General features: G+C 30.6%; 2 protein-coding genes across 2 annotated transcripts; one reads left to right on the plus strand and one right to left on the minus strand.

Annotated features, from left to right (window-relative positions):
- Positions 1 to 17,018: 17,018 nt before the first annotated feature.
- LOC140663778 (WD repeat-containing protein 36) lies at positions 17,019 to 20,397 on the plus strand. The gene is made up of 4 exons (XM_072888239.1): positions 17,019 to 17,137; positions 17,207 to 18,774; positions 18,843 to 19,120; positions 19,407 to 20,397. Exons 2-4 carry the CDS (start codon positions 17,241 to 17,243, stop codon positions 20,265 to 20,267), a joined length of 2,673 nt encoding a protein of 890 aa, XP_072744340.1. The 5' UTR covers positions 17,019 to 17,137; positions 17,207 to 17,240; the 3' UTR covers positions 20,268 to 20,397.
- Positions 20,398 to 20,739: 342 nt separating this feature from the next.
- On the minus strand, positions 20,740 to 22,838 carry Ndc1 (Nuclear division cycle 1). The gene has a single exon (XM_072888240.1). It carries the CDS (start codon positions 22,584 to 22,586, stop codon positions 20,850 to 20,852), a length of 1,737 nt encoding a protein of 578 aa, XP_072744341.1. The 5' UTR covers positions 22,587 to 22,838; the 3' UTR covers positions 20,740 to 20,849.
- Between the last annotated feature and the right edge of the window lie 216 nt (positions 22,839 to 23,054).

Consider the following 23,054-nt stretch of genomic DNA (forward strand, 5'->3'; position numbering starts at 1 on the left):
TTCTCATCGCAAAGTTAATTTTTCACAGCAGAAAAAATCGTAGAAAAATATTTTATTAATGTAGATAATTTTCTTTATATCTATAAATAATATATAATTAGCATTATAAAATAAGAAAAATTTATGTTCCATTCTAGTCATAAATTTTTTATTACAGTTTTCATAGTAGCATATTAAATGTATTTAGAGGTTTATGTGTTCAACACATTTTTCTTTGAGTTCTCAGATTATTATAAAATTATTATTAGATTATTATTTATATTTTATTGCAGTTTGGTTTCTTTTTAAGAGGAAAATGCATTACGCACTGCTCGTCGATCGGTCTAGCGAGGGAGTGTGAGACTCCTCCCCGTCTATAAAAAGTAGTATACCCACTAAAAACCCTTATATTTCTCAAAGTGCATTTTCTGAGGAGAAACGTTATATTTTGTAATACATTTACATACACAAATATGTATTATATGTGTGTTACACATAGAATTAATTATATTATAAATATATATTACAAAGTATGATATAAAATTTATTAGAAGCTTTTAGATCAAACGTAACTGATAGTCTATCACGACCAAAAGAATTATTAATAAATTTCGATTACGTCTCTTTCAATTAAGAGAATCTGGAATTTTAATGAAATTTTGTGTTATTGTACGTGGTCTTTCAATATCGTGTAATTTACAATTGAATTTTTTTACAATAGATATACATAAATATAATGCAAACGTAATTTTATACAATAATATCTTATACAATCTTAATAAATATGTAATGTGTACATAATTAAATTAAATTTTATTATAAATATAAATTTAATTTATATCCAATAATCTTTTTTATAATTATTTTCTTTTTCTTTTTTTATATATTATATTTTATGATTTATATATAATTTATATTTAATGATTTCTTTTTATTTCACTGAAAAAATATTACGTTATTTTTATATTTTTTCCTTTAAATTTAAATTTAATTTTAGAACTTTAATTTTACAGCTTTAGATTTAATTTTATTAAATTTTATTTTCTTTTCCAATATCCTAATAGCCATAGCAGACCAAGTAGACCTCACTCTACTTGCTGGTTACACTAGCAAAAATACATGATAAAGCGATTTGGGGATCGTAATTGGGAATTCGCAGTAAGATTTAGGAAATCACGATCATATATATTTTTTACGCCTTTTCGCCAGTTTACCATTTTGACCACCATTTATATTATATTTTTCCAGCCAGTTGGACCTACCTTTGTTGCTCCTGGCTATAGTTATTTTAACTCGATTTCTACGAGCCAAGAATTGAGGAAGAAAAATAACTTCTACTGCCGGTAATAATTATCACCGGCAAATAAGACGACTTATATTCATTTAGGATCGTATGATATTATAATACAATCGTTTTGTAAATGCGTATCATTAATCGTCGAAAGTTGCAAAAGATATATGACAAATATAATCATGTATATACCGAAAAAATTGTACTCTAAATGTAGACTTTAAGCCTTCTTAATAGGTATTCTTAATAAATAAGAATAATTTTTTACCGTGATATATTTTAAAACACCTTATTTATAATGAAATTAAAACTATTGTATATATATTAATATATTATATATATTTAACTTGTCAAAATTTTAATAAATAGCAAATGTCCATTTGTAAAATTGCTTTTTTTTGTTATTGGAATTCATAATCTCAAATATTAAATAATATAATAATAAGAAAATATTCTATTCAGTATATAAGTATATTCTTACTTGCTAAGAATATCTGAAAGTACTCTTTAGAAGATTTCTCTCTTAAATTAATTGTAAGAAGATCTTCTTAATCTTTATTTTAAAGAAATATATTATAAAGTTAAATGAAATATTCTTAAACTGAGAATATAATTTTTTCGGTGTATGTAAAATATATTAGCATGCATATCAATCCCTCTGTCGGCGGGTCATTAAACATTTGTATCTTTAAAATTGTTTTATAAAAATCTAATATATATAATTAAAATAAATATTTCATGTATGTCTTGCATAAAACTGGAATAAATCATATATTTTTATTTTTTTTTAATATTTTTCTTTTTCTTTCAATTTTAATATACAAATGGTATACCTATTTTAACAAAAGTTAAAAAAAAAGTAAATAAAAGATGCAATATAAAATTTTCTTTTGGAATACCTACAAAAAGAAATTTTTTTATAATTTAAAATTGACCCAAAGTACGACATGCATGCATTCCGCCGTCCGAGGGTTAAAGCAACGAATTTATCTACAATCTACATCTTTATCTACAAGTCTATTAATCTACATCTACAAATCTCTACACAAATCCGTCGCTTTAAAATATAATAAAAGCTTTTTGTCACTCACCGACACTGATGCGCAACAGCGGAGTTGTCGATATTGAAGCTATATGTTATCTGTAACATACAAATATAAAGTCCAAATTATAGCAGCGATTTTAAATAATTAATATTAAAGAATTTATTATTATACTTAATAAATTTATATTCGATGCGTACAATAATAAGCAGATATATAAATATCGAATAATTATATAATTAAAAAAAAGAACTATTTTTTAAATAAATAGACTTTTATAAGATTTATGTAAAAATCTTTATCTCTGAGTTTCTCTTGTTGAAATCAATCAACTAAATAAACTGAATTAAATCATATACGTGATTTATAATAATTAATCTACAAATAACAATATACAAATTATATTTACCCTGGGGTTGCTCCGCCGATGCAGGATGTCTTTCCTAGGCCTCCTCTTCCTCTCAGATTGTAAGGGACGTCAGGAACTATTGTTTTATACGCGCGATATACTTTTTTTAACTTGCTGAAACGGCACAAAAATAAAATCGCGCAATATTTTACACCGTACGAAAGTAAAAACGCGCGATAGTTAGGACGGCACTTCCGCACTTTTACGCGCGATACTTTGACGGCACTCCCGAATTTCGAAAAACGATCGAAAATCCCATTTCATCACGCACGAGAATCATACTTGAAGTCAACAAGTCGGGCGCGATCAAACTCCGAGCAAGAGTTAAGTCCGAATCGGAAGAGGACGGAAGATCGAGGGAATCGATCGCGAATGGGGTACGCTCGATTCTCGTTCGTGCAGTTCCGACATCCATTTGGCAACATCTTCCTCAATCAATCATTTTTCACTGAAAAGCAACGCTGAGAGAATCCCCAGTTAGTCGGCATCAAATACGATCCCCGACAACATAATTTCGTGGTCGAAATCAAGAAATATGAATGAAAACACGACCGCGATCGCGATGAAGCCGAGAACCGAGAGCCGAGACGAATGTCAAAAACAATAGCGCGCTATATGTCACCAAGGTCGAATGTTATTATTTTATTTCGGAGTCATTTTAGACGTATTTTAACACGTTAAGATTTATCGTAATATTATTACGTATATTATCGTCGCGAGAAACGTGTACGGCGCGCTCGACCTCGAGGTGACCGAACGCGAGGCGCACGTGCCGGCACCGGCGCCGACATCGGAGTAAAAACACGTGCGCACACTACGCCCGCCGGAGTATGAATGAATGACTCATGGCTGTCACTAGTCACGTACGCCGTACGCGCCGGGCTCCCCTCCCTTACTATAGAATGCGTGACGTCAAAGACAAGGTCGAGTATGCTCATTCTCTCTCTCTCTCTTTCTCCTCGCGCCAGACAATAACAAATACGCACTATACTACGTGATATAATTTAACGCGTTGAAATATGTACAATCAAATGATTCTAAAATACATATAAAATTCCTTAACTAAAATGATATTATTATTCGATTTAATGCGATATATTTAAAATACATAAAACGCGATTACGAAATATGTAAAATACTTCAACGAAAGCAATCTTATGACTATTATAATTGCACGATTTATTTGTTATATTCGTAAAAAATTATATCAATGATGTGTGTGTGTGTGTGTGTGTGTGTGTGTGTGTGTGTGTGTGTGTGTGTGTGTGTGTGTGTGTGTGTGTGTGTGTGTGTGTGTGTGTGTGTGTGTGTGTGTGTGTGTGTGTGTGTGTGTGTGTGTGTGTGTGTGTGTGTGTGTGTGTGTGTGTGTGTGTGTGTGTGTGTGTGTGTGTGTGTGTGTGTGTGTGTGTGTGTGTGTGTGTGTGTGTGTGTGTGTGTGTGTGTGTGTGTGTGTGTGTGTGTGTGTGTGTGTGTGTGTGTGTGTGTGTGTGTGTGTGTGTGTGTGTGTGTGTGTGTGTGTGTGTGTGTGTGTGTGTGTGTGTGTGTGTGTGTGTGTGTGTGTGTGTGTGTGTGTGTGTGTGTGTGTGTGTGTGTGTGTGTGTGTGTGTGTGTGTGTGTGTGAACAATTATTTGTAAAAGCGATAGAAATTTATATTATAGATACACGCATATATTTATAGACGTATAATAATTAAATATGAATTATTAATGAAAAATATGTACAAATTTACTGCCTGTACTTATTACATTTACTATATATGTATAACTCTATGTAATTATAGAAATTTGTCATATTATATTAAATAAATATTCTCTCTTTCATTGTAACTATTTAATTATTCCTATATATTACGTGTGTTTGTTTTAATCCATCAGAGAAAGTAAAAGAGAGAACGAGAGAAAAAACCAGAGATATTCTATCACTTTATTCTATCACTGAAAATTAATTTATTAAATACAATTTATTAATATTTTAATATTTATTTATTATAAAAAGTTTTTTATTAGATGTGTGCGCCTGTTTTTATTATAGCTTATTCTATTTAATTTATTCGATTAAAATATGAATTTTTACTAATAAAATATTTTACATAAATATCGGCAGTGTACTTCACGAGCAGTAATACATCAAAACATGTTTCCGCAGGAGGAACGATACTTTCTTTGCGAAATATGTTCTCCTAATAACTCAGAAGCGAATTTTCGAGCGTTTTAAAATACATTACTGCTCGTGAAGTACATTGCCCATATTTATGTAAAATATTTTATTAATAATATTTTATTAATAAAAATTGAACTTTCGAGGATATTAGGAGACACATATTATTAATCGCGTATGAGTATATCAATTACATATATGTATATATAAACACAAAATTAAATGACTCTATTTAATGATTGAAAAGTTATATTTTATATATATTTATATTAGAATATATATAAATACATATTATTTATATAATTTTATTTTATTTTATTTTATTTAATTATTATAATTTTATTCAACAGTTTGACACGTTTAATTCACCTATTTGGTTTATTACAATTTTAACAACAGAATCCGTTTGATGTACTAATTTCGGGAAAAGAGAAAACTATTAATTGCTGTTAATTAATGCCGATTATGCAGTTGGCATTCTTGTGCGCGATTAGTAGTTCGTCTTTCTGACTTTTATTAATAAAACAATATGTATAAAGATTGGTAATGCTGTTCACGATCAGTTATACGTCTTATTGAAAACATAATTTTAAAATTATCGTAACTTTTACGATACAATAAAAATTATTCGAATTATGATGTGTATCATTTTAATCAAACTTTCACTTTGCATTTTATTAGTTTAAAAATAATTTTAATGGATTAAGATTCTTGTGATTAAAATGTGAGAGATGATATAATATGATGGATTATATGGTTCATATTTAAACAAATGTAGAGATATGTTTTTTATATACATATTTAGCATTAACAATTATATATAAGAATAAAAAATTTTACACTATTTTACGGTATAACGGTGTTGGGCATTTACGGATAGATTAGAGGTAAACGACACAGTTATTGACCACTTGAGAAATATTTATTCTTAATTATGAAACAATCGATAGAGATCTTGTCAATAATTATATTTCATTGTATGTATGTGGTAAACAAAAATATTAATTTTATTTGCAAGTTTTTCGTAGACAATGTAAAACATAAGCAAGAAGCATGTAGAACAAGTTTTACATTAAAAGTTAAAATATAAAAGCTATTATACATATATTGATCATTTTTAAAAATCTATTTTATAAAAGAATCTGCGATATTTTATTTAAAGAAAAAAATATATCGCGAGTATTAAAGATAAATAAAAACTCGCGGTTTAAATAAAAATTGACAAATGCAAGTGATCAGTAATTACAGTGGTCAGTAATTATACGTAGAATACTAAAACTGTCACCTTATAAATGTGTAGCGCAATTTTAAATTACCGTGAAGAAATATGAGTTGTTTTTCACATTTAAATACAATCTAAAAGCCATGTAAAGTTATCTAGAAGACGCCTTGATCCGTGCTAGACGTCTTTTAAATGCCTTTTGTAAACATGTTTCTTTCGGACATTTGTGCTATTCCAGAGATAGCTTAATTATACATAAAGTGATAGTTTAGATATTCTACGCCGTTAGTATCGTTAGTATCGAAGACGCCCAAGATTGGTAGTCGTTTAGAAGACACGATATAAAAGTATATCGTGGCGTGTAAGTTCGTGAATTTATATTCTTTACGCGAACAACACGCAGCGATAAGTTCCGCTCCTCCTTCGTCCCAACCGTACAATTTGCAATAAATAAAGTCGCTATTTTTGTCATACAAAAAAATTCTCCCACGAGACGGCTTACAATTGCACATATCAGATCGCATTTAATAATCGTCCATTTTCACGAAGGGAAGAGATTAATCATACCATTAAATATCGCGGCAACATATCGATTATGATAATAAATCATCACTACTACGATGACGACGCAATCATCATCGTCATCGCGGTGGTGATGTATCATAGATAGAGAGAAACGATTGTTTGTAACGGAAAGATGTAATGTACCTAGTATTAGGATCTAGATAAGGCAAAGCTTCCTATTTTTTGCCCACGAAAACACATCATCGCGTTTCAGCCGGGATGAAAATGATTTTTTAATTAATTTCTCTTAGATCTCTGCGATTATTTATTTCACAACACTAATGTCATATGGAATATTTGGTAATGTATGGTATGTTTCATACTAATATGAAACATACCATACATTACCAATATTGATAACCAATATTGATATGAAAGATACTAATATTGATAACTCGATATTAAAAATAGTCGTAATATGTAATCGATAATCTAATCAATGTTAAGAGATATTACCGTTAATAATTTATTTTGATACTCGTTAGCTCCGACAACATCATTCGCATAATCATTCTCGTACTTCTCAATCGATTCGCCCATACCCACGACCGTGAAAAAACTTGTTTTGCAAAGGGAGAAATGGTGTGAAAGAGTAAGATACAGGGATTAAAAGTGCGAGTATGGGACGGAGAACGAACGGGGAGGAAAGAGAGAAAGTGCAATGCACACGGATGAATTGACGTCCATACGGTATGTATACACATTTGTATCACGAAACAATTTCGTATGGACAATTAAAAATGAAAAGTTAATCATTTTTTAAATATTAATTATTTTTTTTTTTAATTTATATTCAAAATAAGATTTCTTCTTTCTTTATTTTCACTTCATTTTGAAACATCTTTTTTTTTTACGTAAAAGTTGCGATGAACCTTTCGTCATTGACATACATAATCATAACAAATCGCGCTACTGCCCGATCTATAATGGAATTATGTTTAAGTAAGAAGAGAGCAAAAAGAGATAGAAAGAGATTTCGAATATAATAACTGGACACAGTGATACGGTGTACGTCTGTTTCGGCGAGGATAAGAATAACGTCCCACTTATACGCTACGTCAATTTCGATGTCAATGTTCTCCTTCGTCGCTCATGTATATATGATATATTTAGTCCTAAGTGTATATTTTATACTGAAATATTGGTAACAGTAGCGCTAATTAAGCGCTCGATCATATTGATAGATCGGTTTCCTCGTATTTGCGTTTCTGAGTAAGAATGAAAGAGAATAAACGAAGAAAGTAAAGAAAAATGCATTTCCTTGTAAAACATTTATTTCCTCGACGGATTATCAGAGAGCAATAAGATCAGATAAAACAATATAATTAATCACGTTTCATATTTAATTTTTATTTTAATCATTTTTCATTGGCTCCCTTTCTCCTTTAATATCGCTTCAATAACGTCATATGATATGTATTTCGATAAGCAAAATGTTAATGATAACTGGACACTAAAAGAACAAATTACTTAAAAAATTCATCAAGTCCATTTATGCATAAAGTAATCTGCTTGAATTTTTTATCTAGCGTCAAACTTTTGAAGTATTATTTAAACAAAAATGCCAATTTGTGTCACATTTAAATTCTTTATTTTTCACGACATAAATTGAGCTAAATTCAAATTAAAAATTACTTTACGCGAAAAATTAACAAATGCAAATTTTGTTAATTATTAATTAACTTTAGTTTTAGTTAAATACACTAGAATGTTACTCAATAGAATTATATACCTATATTAGAACGATTTTTCATCGCTGAAATGAATCTTCCTCAGGAAAAAAAACGAATTCTTCTCAAAAAGATTTATCAAAGAGCAATGTGAGAAATTATGCATTTTTAATATGATATTAATATTATGATTTTAATCTGATATTAATATTAATATTAAAATTTTGTTTATGCATTTTTATTAAACTTTAGTTATAGTATTTTATTCGTTGTTAAAAAAATATTCGTGATATCTTGCTTTTATATGATTAAAAAAGAATTTGAGATTTATTGTAATTTAATCGAACATATGGGACAGAACTTCTCGATTTAACAATAAAAATCAAACTCCCATTCGTTATACAAACTATTATAGATTATAATTACAAATGCGTCACACAAGCTCGATTATGTATTTAAATAGTACGATATATGTTTTCTTATTTTTTATTTTAATAAATTATGGAAGATTCAACAAGATTGATGCAGGAAAAATTTTACATCTCTCTTTCAGGAAAATACGGTTTTTTAAATAAAAATATTTGAAAATTTGTTTTTTATAAAGTGTATATATATATATATGCAAAGTCCAAAAAAAAACATAATGAGAAAGATATTTAGCTGTCTGGATAAATAAACTTAATGACCATAAAAATAAATCTAAAATACTTGAATTATTTTAAAGTCATAAAGAGTGTCCCAAAAATATTTTTAAAAATATAAACACTGAAGCTTATACATTTTTCATTATAAATTTTTTACTAAAACGCTATTTAAAACTAGGACAATCAGGAATGTAAAACAGGTAGAAAAGCACGTTGATGTATATCTGCATTTTGAATTTTGATTCGCGAATTCCTTTCTTTCCGCAACTATTTTGCATATTTCTCGTTTTTATCATTCTAGTTATAATTAACTCGCCATTTTGCAGATTGCGTTCTGCAATCACGCATGCCACTTCGAATTCACAATTGATCGGCAAGTTTTAACGCAAGTCTGAGAAGAAACACATGTTTTTATAGCTATCGATGTGTAACGAGAATAAATAACGCGCGTTAGCTATTAAATAAGACTTATCCTGTAATCGCATTAAGGGAGAGAATTTTAGTTCAGCGGTATTTTAAAAAAATACAAAAGACAAAGATGCAGAGAACATAGTTCGAAAAGGATCGGCTGACAATCCACAATTAATTTCGTACTTCCTTAATTGACCGAACCGATCATGATGACTTATGTGTTTCGGTTCAATCTGTGCGCGCGAATGCGAATCGTCGTTCTACGTTCATCTATCTTAAGGGGTGATAATAATCTTCACGATATATAACACATACATACATACATGCACATATATATGTGTGTGTGTGTGTGTGTGTGTGTGTGTGTGTGTGTGTGTATAACATCACGCACTATTTTTGCGTATAGGCGTATAAATATCTAGCAAATACGACTGTATTATTTGTACAAATAATCACATTCAAGGAGCACGGGATATCCTTCATTCATGAATAAACAAATTTCTTTACAATATGCCAACTAGTCAAGAATGCTTTATACCAGACATGCTTTTAATAGTTTTAGGCTCAATCGCACCAATATTATTTTAGATTTAAGTGAGACTTAAACATGTTATCTTTATCTTTTACGTATAAAAAAAAATTCTTCTATGATTTAAAATTGACTCAGAATTCACTAGAATGCACTATATCTTGCCGTCCGAGGGTTAAAGCAACGAATTTATCTACAATCTACATCTCTATCTATCAAAATCTCTACATAAATCCGTTGCTTTTAAATAAAAACTTTTTTTCACTCACCGACACTGATGCAAAACAGCGGAGTTGTCGACATTAAAGCTACGTTGTCTGTAAGATACAAAATAAAATCCAAATTATAGCAGCAATTTTAAATAATTAATATTAAAGAATTTTTTATTATTATTATACTTAATAAATTTATATTCGATGCGTACAATAATAAGCAGATATATATAAATATGGAATAACTTTGTAAATTAAAAAAAAATTTTTTTAAATAAAAACTTTATAAGATTCGTGTAAAAATCTTTATCTCTGAGTTTCTCTTGATTAAATTATTCAAATAAATGAATCGAACTCATTCGTATAAAGAATTTATAATAATTAATATACAAATAATGTTTACCCTAGGGTTGCTCCGCCGATGCAGGATGCCTCTCCTAGGCCTCCTCCTCCTCTCACAATCAGATTGTAAGGGACGTCAGGAACTATTGTTTTATACGCGCGATATACTTTTTTTAATTTGTTGAAACCGCACAAAAATAAAATCGCGCGATAGTTTGACAGCACTCCCGCACTTTTACGCGCGATACTTTGACAGCACTCCCGAATTTCGGAACGATCGAAAATTCAATTTCATCACGCGCGAGAATCATACTTGGAGTCGACAGGTCGGGCACGATCAAACTGCAACGAAAGGAAGATTAAAAATCAAGATAAATGAATGAAAACACGATCGCGATCGCGACGAGGTCGAGACAAATGTCAAAAACAATAGCGCTCTATATGTCACTAAGGTCGAATGTTATTTTATTTCGGAGTCATTTTAAACGTACTTTAACACGTTAAGATTAATTGTAATATTACATATTATTCGTATTATTATTACGTATTATCGTCGCGAGAAACTTGTACGGCGCGCTCGACCTCGAGTTGACCGAACGCGAGACGCACATGCCGGCGCCGACGTCGGAGTAAAAACACGTGCGCACACTACGTCCGCCCAACTCGAAATGAATGACTCACCGCTGTCACGAGTCGCGTACGCCGTGGTTTCCCCTCTCTTACCTCTTACTATGGAATGCGTGACGTCAAAGACAAGGTCGAGTATGCTCATTCACCCGCGGGAAAAGCGATATCTTTTTTACAAAATATGTTCTCCTAATAACTCAGAAGCGAATTTTCGAGCATTTTAAAATACATTACAGCTCCTGAAATACAATGCCGATATCTATGTAAAATATTTTATTAATAAAAACTGAACTTTCGAGGATATTAGAAGACACATTACTAATCGCGTACAAGAATATGTCAATTGCAGAATCGGCATTAATTAACAGTGATTAATAAAGTTTCTTTTTCCGAAATTAATATATCAATCGTCCTGCTCTTAAAATTGTAAATTCAAAGCGACAAATAGATGAATTAAATGACTCAATTGATGATATATAAACTTATATATATGTACAATGAATAGCGCGCGCTTGTGGTTTTCTAGTGATATAAAAAGAATATCATTCGATAAAGAAATAGTAATTTTAAAAAACTATAATGACTTATAAGCTTGCCAGAGAAAGTTGATAATATATGTCTCTATAAAACTATTTAACGAGCAATTGATTATTCTTACAAATGTGGACCCGATGTCTGCTGACAAATTAGCTGAGAAATCATTCAATGAAGAAAACAAATATAAATTGCGGAATTGAACTTTTTCATTCCTTACATAAATCGCGTTCGGGGAGAAACTATTAGCACTAACAGCGTCGTTCTCATAAATTTGAAAAATGTAAAGAATTATATATAAAACAACAATTTCATTCTAATTTATTTAAACGCGTTTTTCATTCCTTACATACGTCGCGTTCGAGGAGTATTAGTACTAACAGCGTCGTTCACACAAAATTTGGAAAATGCTAATTTGGATAATGCTAATTTGTTTTATTCTAGTTTTATTCTATATAGTCTTTGAATATTTATTACAAAGTCAATTTATTATAATGACGTCTGTATATTATTTTATTTTATTTTATTGTATTTTTTTCGTTGTGGAGATTCTATCTATCTGCTCTCCAATTTTTGACGCGTCATCGATAAATCAATTTTACTTCGATATATTGCAATAATGTACTCTGCCTTACTAAAGAACGTAAAATTATATTTTATTATGTTCTGCACTATTTTATTTTAAAATTTAATATTTTTCGTTGTGAAGACTATATATCACTCCTCCAAATTTTTGACGCGTCATCGATAAATCAATTTTACTTCGAAATATTGCAAAAATGTACTCTGCCTTACTAAAGCATTTAGAATTATATTTTATTATTTTCTGCACTATTGCTTTTAATAAATAGTGAATTAATTTTACCTATTCCTCTGTCTTCTTCTTTTAACCCTCCATTGTCTACACACTTATTTTGAGAGGTGACAGTGGAGGGTTAGGATTTATTAGCATTATTTTATTTATTCTTCCTATTCCTCTATTTCTTCCTCCTAAAAGGATAAATTATTACATAAAAACATTTTTCCCATTATTAAAATTATAAGTTATTAAAGTCGCTAGTATTTAATTATAAACAACGGGTTAATTAAAAACGACCTGACTAGCCAAAATTATTCAATTTATTTTATTTACACTTTTTTGTAAAATGTGTAAATAAAATAAATTGAATAATTTTGGCTAGTCAGGTCGTTTTTAATTAACCCGTTGTTTATTTTTCCCATTGTAATTAAAAAAAAACGTATAAATATTTCACAAATTTATTCTTCTATTAGCATGTTTCAAGATATTTGTTATATCAAATAAATGAATGTGTGTACTTATATTTTCTATGATAATATATATTTTACTTTTAATTAATTTATTATTAATTTTTGATATTTTTCTTCTTTCTATTTCCTTGACATATTCGTATCTTAAAATACCTTTATATTTTCAGCATTATAAAATTTTTAATATTTCAGAAACATGTTAAAATTGTATAGTGCTCGTGTCGTCTCTTTATTTTTAATGAAAGTAATTTTCAAAAGTTATAACATTATTTTTGCAGAGAGGAAAGCTGGTTTAAATAATATTATATACATTTTAGCAACATACGAGTATACCTTTGCACAATATTGGAGGACATTTGAATTTGCTATTAAATGTACATTTAAACGTAATTAGCGTGTCTTAAATAAGTATAACACAAAATGAATTTCAAGTGTAAAATCTGCCTAATTATAGGTTTATGCGATTAATGAAAATAAACACAGAATAAATTTAGAAATTTAGAAAATAAGATAAAATAATTTACAGACGTCATTATAATAAAATGACATTGTAATAAATATTCAAAGACTATATAGAACAAAACTAGAATAAAACAAATTAGCATTATTTTATTTATTCTTCCTATTCCTCTCTTTCTTCCTCCTAACCCTCCACTGTCAGCCCTCAAAATAAGTATGTAGACAATGGAGGGTTAAAGGAAGAAGAAAGAGGAATAGGAAAAATTAATTCACTATTTATTAAAAGCAATAGTGCAGAAAATAATAAAATATAATTTTACATACTTTAGTAAGGCAGAGTACATTATTGCAATATATCGAAGCAAAATTGATTTATCGATGACGCGTCAAAAATTTGGAGAGCAGATAGATAGAATCTCCACAACGAAAAAAATACAATAAAATAAAATAAAATAATATACAGACGTCATTATAATAAAATGACATTGTAATAAATATTCAAAGACTATATAGATCCAAATTATTATAAAAATAAGATGTTTATGCGTGAGACAGATTTTTCACACAGCAATTTTTTATATTTTGTCTAGCAATTAAAATATGCTTATAGATTTAATATATAATACATACGCACACGCACACGTACAAATTTGTACATTCAGAATTCAACTATAAACGGACAGTTGATTGTCCGTTCGCTTAACAGCATTTCTTAACGGTTATAGAGTAAATAAAATTATTAATAATGCTAAAATAATAATGCTAAAATAACTGATACATTTTTTTAGGTAAAATGCTCGATCAAATTATGATACTTAATAATCGATAATCAGATTTTCCAATGGAATCTTAATATGTATAATAAATTTTTAGCTTATAAATAAAAACATAATTATATTAATGCAAAAGAAAAGTTGTATAGCTAAAGATAATCATTAAGCGTTGCAAGGCTGATTATTGTAATGAAAAAAAGATATCTTACACATATCGAAACATTAATATTTTTAAAAATGAGATATTTTAAAAAATTTTCAAAACAAAAAAAGTAATATTACAATTGAAGTGAACAAAAAATTAAGAAGCACATGCAAAACTAATATTGTTTAACTAATTCAACTGAATAATTAATAGCAACGAAATAGTTCAACCATTATGTTCTCATCGCATCTTTATAATTTTTATATCCACTCACAACATTTATTGTTATACAAGTATAAAAGCAATTAAAATGCAGCAAATGTTACTTAAATTTTCGATGTAAGATAAAAAAACTTTGAAACATTGAAAATCTATTAAAATATATATTTTCTTTATTCTAATAAAATATATTCGTGACGATACGTGTTACGATACCTCTCGATACATGTAACATTCTTAAGGAGTTTTGTAAAGTCCTAAGCAATATTTGCATCTCAAAACTGTATAGCTGATTGGCTATAGGAACATTAATAAACGAGCGTCGTGTAAAATCCTTACACATATCATACATAAATCAATCAATCATAATAATCATAAATAAAGTGCGCTTTGTATATTTCATGCAATGCTCTTCATCATATTGTATGTAGCATATGAAACGTCTACAAAAAATTATTAAGAACAAATATTTAACCTTCACTGAACATCAATCTTTACTTTATTCGCTTGCCATACCTTATGTTCCATATAATTTATCCTTGCTTTTTACGTCATTTTATTTGCAATGTTGATGAAAATGAAGATGAAAGAGATTGCAAATATATCAGATACTAATGAAAACATTTTGTGTTTGAAAAATTAGTTGACGATTACTTATCGTTTATTAGTAATTTCAATAATAGGAAACTTAATCAATAATAGCATCATAATACAATTAATTTATATTATGCAAAACATCAGCTCTGTACTTATGCTTATCGATCGTTAAACTTAAAATTTATACTATATATATATATATATATATATATATATATATATATATATATATATAGTATAAATTTTAAGTTTAACGATCGATAAGCATAAGTACAGAGCTGATGTTTTGCATAATATAAATTATATATATATATTATATATATATTATATATATATATATATATATATTATATATATATATTATATTATATATATTATATATTATATTATATTATATATTATATTATATACATATATATATATATATATATGCGGATACAATGGGACTATATTATATATGATATTATAATTAATATTGTATGAAGTTTGTAGTCTTATTTTTGTTTTTCTCGAAAACTACCACTTTTATAATAAAAATGGATAGGATATAAAACGTGTATTTTGAAGAGACTTACAACTTTTATTTGAAACATTTTTTAAAATTTCCAATATTTGATAAAATAATTTGAAAAAACGTCAATTTTTAACAATTTTTGTATGTAACTTTTTAGTGAACAACGAGCGACGGCTAAAACCTTTTAAGCGTTACTGAGGGTGATGATCTTGACAACATATGTCAAGGTCATTGACTTCTGAAAGGGATGACCTTATGTGAATATTTACCAAATACTTTCATTGAAATCATTAAAACATTAAATTTTATGTGAAATAAAATGAGCATTTTTTATACATATATTGTACATATATATATATATATATATATATATATATATATATACACATATATATATTATTCATAATATATGTTAAAGTGAAAAAAGATTACGCGCAGTTGCAATTAATAATATGTAACAAAATATTAATGAATGTATATGTTTCGTACTTTTGAGATCCACAATTATGGATCTAGCACGGACACGAACCATAATTTGTGGATCTAGCACGGACGCGAACCGCTGGAAAGTCGATCCAGCTACGTAGTTCCACCGGCTCTAAAATCGATCCAGTTAGCGCCACTGTACCGCGGTGAAAATGGGTTCCCTCAAAAACGGCTTCATGCCGCCTCTCAGGCTCCTCTCTGGTAATTGTAAATTTGAAAAGTACACGAAAATATTATAGGTTTATTAATATAGTTCATTACATATATTTTAACTGCAATCTTTTTGTTTTTATTTTAATACATATATTATTTATATATTCCCGGTAAAAAATTTGTTATGTATAATCATATATGATATATGACCATATAAAATTATATAAAAATATATAAAATTTTGTATAAGTTATGTATAATTATATATCATAATATATGACTTATTATATAATTATATATAATTTTACATTAATGTTGGCTAGATGTCAGTGAACGATAATACAAAATTATGCATACTATACATAACTATACATAACTTATACAGAATTTTATATATTTCTATATATTTTTATATTGTTATATATAATTATATATGAAAAATTTTTTACCGGGTATATATACATAAAAAATAATTTTAATAATTTCTCTAATATTATTATTATCTATAATAATGTATTAAAATAAAAAAAGATTATGCAGCTAAAATAACATGTAATAAACTATATTAATAAACTTATAATATTTCCCCGTGTACTTTTCAAATCCACAATTATGTATTTAGCACGGACATGAACCAACCGGTTGTTTTACCGATCATCTATGACAGTTATCACACATGTCCAAAAATACCTGACTGTGATTATGATTGGCTGATTTATTTTGAGATTTATTGTCCATTTCTATTTCTATAAAATCTGTGGAAAGAGCGCCTTCATCTTATTGTTACGTAATTCATGACTTCAGACATGGTGGCCGCCGTGATCGCTCCACGCGAAGCAGGATTATATTAAATCTAACCTCGCTGTATAAAAGAAATAGAAGTTCATGTAAGTAAAGTCTAGATATAAATGTGCTAGATAACTTATAGTGTTAAAAATACTTTTTCAATATAATAGGAAAAATTCCGAGATCTTTTAATCGAGATACACAATGGTGCAGAGTAGGATATTCGCACGAAATCGAGCCCTAGGATATGTTAGTAATCACATACCTCTAGTGACGAGGTATATTCTTAGAAGGAAGGAACACCTCGTTGTCACTTGCGTAGGCCGAGAGTTCCACACTTATGGATGTAAACATTTCACTCTAATGAGCGTGTCGGGCATGCACGCCGATGACATCACTTGCCTAGCTACGGACACATTTCACGTGTACACGGCCAGCGCAAATAACATTTATGCCTGGCGAAGAGGAACAGAATTGAAGCACACGTACAAGAGTCACGATTGCACGGTACATATTCTGCTACCGTTTGGCCCTCACTTGCTGTCCATCGATGAGAATAGCACGTTGAAGGTCTGGAATATCAAAGATGAGAGTTTAGTACTGGAGTTGAACTTTAGCAATAACGCCTTCAAAATAACCACGTTGATACATCCCAATACTTACATGAATAAAATCTTGCTGGGTAGCGAACAGGGACAGTTACAGCTATGGAACATCAAAACAATGAAAATGATCTACACGTTTAAAGGATGGCAGAGCAGTGTGACAGCGTTGGAACAAGCGCCTGCAATAGACGTGGCCGCGATAGGTCTGAATGACGGCCGAATCATTCTGCATAATCTCAAGTACGACGAGACCCTCTTTGAACTGGTGCAAGATTGGGGCTCGGTAGTGTCTATCAGCTTTCGTACAGATGGCCATCCCATCATGGCAACGGGCAGTTTAGGCGGTCAAATTGTGTTTTGGAATCTGGAGCAACGCACGGTGGAGAGTCAGCTGTGCAATGCTCATGACGCCGCTGTTACAGGTCTGAGATACATACCGAACGAACCGCTGTTGGTCTCATCTTCGCCTGACAATTCTCTAAAGCTGTGGATATTCGATATGGCCGACGGAGCAGGTAGACTGTTAAGGATAAGAGAAGGTCACGCCGAACCTCCGACGATCGTTCGGTTTTATGGGAACGACGGTAACTATCTGCTGACTGCAGGCGGCGATTCGTCCCTCCGGTTGTTTTCCACTGTCACAGAGATATTGAACAAGAGTCTAGGTAGAGCTTCCTTTAACAGGAAAGCGTCTAAGAAGAAAAGTTTCTCAGTTGACGATCCGCTGTTAATGCCGCCGATAACCGAGCTTGCGTTCGAAGTAACGCGTGAAAAGGAATGGTGCAACATAGCAGCTACTCATTCTGGTTTGGGTGTAGTCACTACATGGTCGTCTCATTTGCAGAAGATGGGCGATCTTAAACTGCTCCCTGAGAGATTTAAAAATAATTACAATGCCAGCGCAACCAGCTTATGTTTAACGAGATGCGGAAACTTCGTTGTGATCGGTTACAACACGGGTCACGTTGATAGATTTAATATTCAATCTGGAATCCATAGAGCATCCTATGGGAACGAGAATGGCGCTCACGAGGGTCCCGTTAAAGGCATCATGGTTGACGATTTAAATCAAACTCTTATTACTGCCGGCAGAGACGCAAAAATTAAATTTTGGGATTTTAAACCTAGGAAAGGTATCTATTCTATAAAAAAAGAAATTATATTTTTTCTTAAATATATTCTAATGTAATCCTTATCATAGGTATGACGACGCCAAGGACGATATTAACGCTGGAAGAATCGATCGAATGGATACGATATCACAATGAGAGTTCTCTCGTAACTATTGCCTTAGAAAACTTTGATATTGTTTTAATGGATCTGGATACAAGAAAGATAGTTCGGCATTTTCAAGGACACGAGGGACGAGTAACGGATGCGTGTTTTAATCCTGATTCTAGGTGGTTAATCACAGCATCTATGGATTGCACAATTCGCACTTGGGATATACCTTCTTCGCATTTAATAGATATTTTTCAGGTAAACTTGGTCTTAGTATCATATATATTTCGAATTTTAAATTATATTTATATAAATAAAATATAACATAGACAGTGCAAATCTTTAAAAAATTTAAAGGACTTTCAAATTATAAACTTTATTAAATATCTATATACAAGCGATTTGTTTCAAATACTTTCAATTCTTATAATATTCTTCATAAAAATTGTTTTGATATTATTAAATTTTTTAAATATTGTTTGGACTAAGAAGCATCTCAGAAAATATTATATGAACTCTAAATTTCGCATCTTTTTTTTTACAGGTTTCTGAAGCTTGCATATCTTTAAATTTTTCTCCAACAGCAGAATTTCTTGCCACTGCACATGTACGTAACATGGGGATCTTCTTGTGGTCGAATCGTATGCTATATTCGCATGTGTCGTTGAAAGCCATCAGTAAGGACGACATAATACCCGAAGTGTTACTTCCTGGCTCTTCTGTGGAAACCGAGGAAAAAGTTGACGAGGATGATGTCGTCGCCGCAGAACCAGATTATAAGTCTCCCGATCAGCTCGATAGTGATCTCATAACTATGTCTGCCGTGGCTCAATCAAGATGGCAGAATCTACTTGATATCGATATTATTAAAAGGCGAAATAAAGCAAAACAACCGCCAAAAGCTCCCGAGACAGCACCGTTCTTCTTACCCACGATTCCGTCGTTGGAATTACGTTTCGATTTCTCGGACGTAAAGACTGCCGACAAGACTGAAGCTCCACGTGTTCTTTCCGCTTTACAAAATCTCACGTCATTCAATAAAATTTTGCAATCAACCGCCACGACTGACGATTTTTCGGAAGCGATAAAAAAATTGAAAGCGATGAATTCTAACGACATTGATTTCGAGATTCAATCGCTGTCTCTGGACGAGAGTTCCGCGGAATTGTCGATGTTACAATTCATAAAAATGCTTCATTACATGATGAAACAATTGATGGACTTCGAATTGTCGCAAGCTTATTTGGCAGTGTTTTTAAAGTGGCATGGTACTGCGATATCGGAAAACAAAACACTACGAGATTATCTGCAAAAAATCCAAGAGGTGCAAATGACAAATTGGTTTACACTACGAGAGAAATTATTTTATAATATATGTGTTGTACAAAATTTAAAAAAAATGTAACATAGCATATGAATTATCCGTATATCACACGTGTAAATATTTTTAATAACTAAATAATTCAATACAATAAACCGAAATTTTATATATATATATATTTGAAATTTTTGTATCTTTATATAATACATACAACTCTTTTCAAAATTGAGGCTTATTAATAATAAAATATTTGTTTGTTTTTTGAAAAAATACTGACATTTATTATGGACATATAATTATAAATTAGTATTGAAAAATACATCCGCATAAAAAAAATATTTTTTTGCTGTTCCCGCGCAAAACATATTTGTATTTTTATACATACATAAACCTTGGCTTTTTCTTCAATAGAATAAGAATAACAGATTTCAATGCAGATATCTTTAACTACCTTTCCTTAATATTTTATCTTTTTATCTGTGAATATAAAATATAAAAATAGAACTTACGTTGAAGCTGTGTAATTACATAATTAAGTAAAAAAAAAAAAAAAAAATATGTGAAAAAAATAGTTCTTTTAATTATAATTAATCTGAAATGCAATTTTTGACAAGTTCATATTATATATATATTTGTATAGACACACTTGACATTTTTATTTACACGCTATTCCCTGTAATTGAGAAAACCTTGCAGTTGTTCTATTGTCAAAGATTCAAGGGATAGATCGTTGATGTATGATTCAAAGTTTGTAACAATTCTATATAGACTACGTTTGATCGCACTTCTTAAAGATATAAAAATTTCTTTAGTGAATTTATCATCAGCTTGAATTTTTCTTGCTAATACAGCTGATTTTTGCAGTTTATCCAAAACTTGCTTCACTGACAGCAAAGTATTGATAATATTTGGCACATCTTTTTGTACAACGCCATAAGAATCTTCGCTAAGCGAAAACACTGATAATGATGAAATAGCTTCGGCTGCCCAAATCACTAATTGTCCATTGAGTAATATATAACGGATTTTATTATCGTCTTGTTCGCCAAAGATATAATTAATAAGTGGCTTAGAAAGTAAATATGTTACAAAAGCTTCTCGTTTCTGTTTAATAAACTTTTGAATAAACGTGCCACTATAAGGCACTTCCTTTGTATCTACTTCTGTTGATTGTGTTGGCGTTATATCCGGTACTAATTTCCGCATATGATATATATGATCTTTTTGTACGGGTCGTGCAGGTGGGATTCTTGCTGTCAATACTTTTGTGCTATAACAAAATTGTTGCTCTTGAGGTTTTATGGATATAGCATTCAAGTCGGATGAAAACTTTTTTAGAAGATCTATGCATTTTTGCACAATGCAGTTCCAATTGTATGGATGACCACCTGGTTGACTTAGTGTAAACAATATTCCTCTTCTTGTTTTCTCCTTTTGAGCTAAAGTAACTAAGTCTAGATAACCCAAGTGTTGCATTATTGGTATCTTGTCCATTGATAGTGCATCGATAAGTGTTAATTCTGAAGTGTCCACACTATATGCGCCGCTTGAACCAAATTTAAATGGAGTCCATTCTGTTAGATATATTTCAAACAACAAGTAAGTGCTGCTTATTGTCAATATGAATATAAATTGATGAAGCCACAAATGTAATATTAATGTCAAATTTAACAATCTAGACATGTTGTCCAACGGTTCGACCTCTGTTTGTATAGAAATCACAGACAATAGTGCTCCACGACAGTATGATCCCAGAAAATAGTAAACAGCCATGTAGTATAGAGTCGACCACATGGAGGACATCATTAACTTCGGAAGCATAGCATAAATTCCTTGTCTCAATCGGGCCAATTTAAACTGCGATATAATAGAAAATCGGAAATACTTCATAGAGTCATTAGTCTTAACAGAAAAGTATAATCCACTCCATAAACCACTAAATAGTAGAAAATAATATTCTTCCACCAAACATGTTCCATATATGATGCTACAGTCTGCAGTCAAAGAACTGTACGTTCCTCCCTTTAATGACAGATGCAACCAGATCAAAGTGCCACCCATAACGATATACAAGGCTTTCAGACATAAGTTTTGAACTGTGAGAGTTGCGTATAATTTTCCAAATCTGCTCTTGTAATACGGTGGACTGTAGAGATAAATTTTGCTGCAAAAAACACTCTGTAAAAAGATTACCGCGGCGAAAATAATGAGATAACTCCACGTTCGTAGCGATGATAGAGTTGTCCATGTGTTTTGAAGCCAGTGTACGTAATCTAAGTTCAGATTTGTAAATAGGACAAGGCAGTAAGTCAGAAAAAAATGCAATGCTATACTCGAGACGACAGCCAGGAACATTCGCTGCGTCAAGAGTTTCTTGCAACCCTTTTTGTCAGTCTCGATCATCTTATTCTTGAAAGTTGACCGTTTAACCTCCAGTTAAGCATGAGAGCAAATCTTCATTAGCTTATCTTCGCTCCGCCTTTCTTGCAGTAATGATTTCACGTACTTCAAACTTCAAACTCTTTCGCGTAGTACAACGTCATCCATCGATTTTCACGCGTTTTGTGTGAAAATTAGATTAGACACATTTTCCGTACAGAAATTTCAAAATGCCGTAAACCTAGCATAACCTTATTTTTTAGCGCCATTAAAATTATTACCATAGCCTACGTTCGAAAATTCCCAACCGGGATTGGAAATCTATAGAGAGCGGAGGCGCTTGTTTGGACACAGCCACTGATATCAACCAGTGCCTAGGGACCTAGGGTAAGTAGTACGATTAACCAATCAAACCAGTTGTCAAATCCTGCTGTGTCCAAACATCTCCCTAGTTGCCGCTAGCGTACTGCAAGGGAAAAACGTCGTATAAAA

This window comes from Anoplolepis gracilipes, chromosome 3 (genome assembly GCF_047496725.1).
Source record: "Anoplolepis gracilipes chromosome 3, ASM4749672v1, whole genome shotgun sequence".
Lineage (NCBI taxonomy): Eukaryota > Metazoa > Arthropoda > Insecta > Hymenoptera > Formicidae > Anoplolepis > Anoplolepis gracilipes.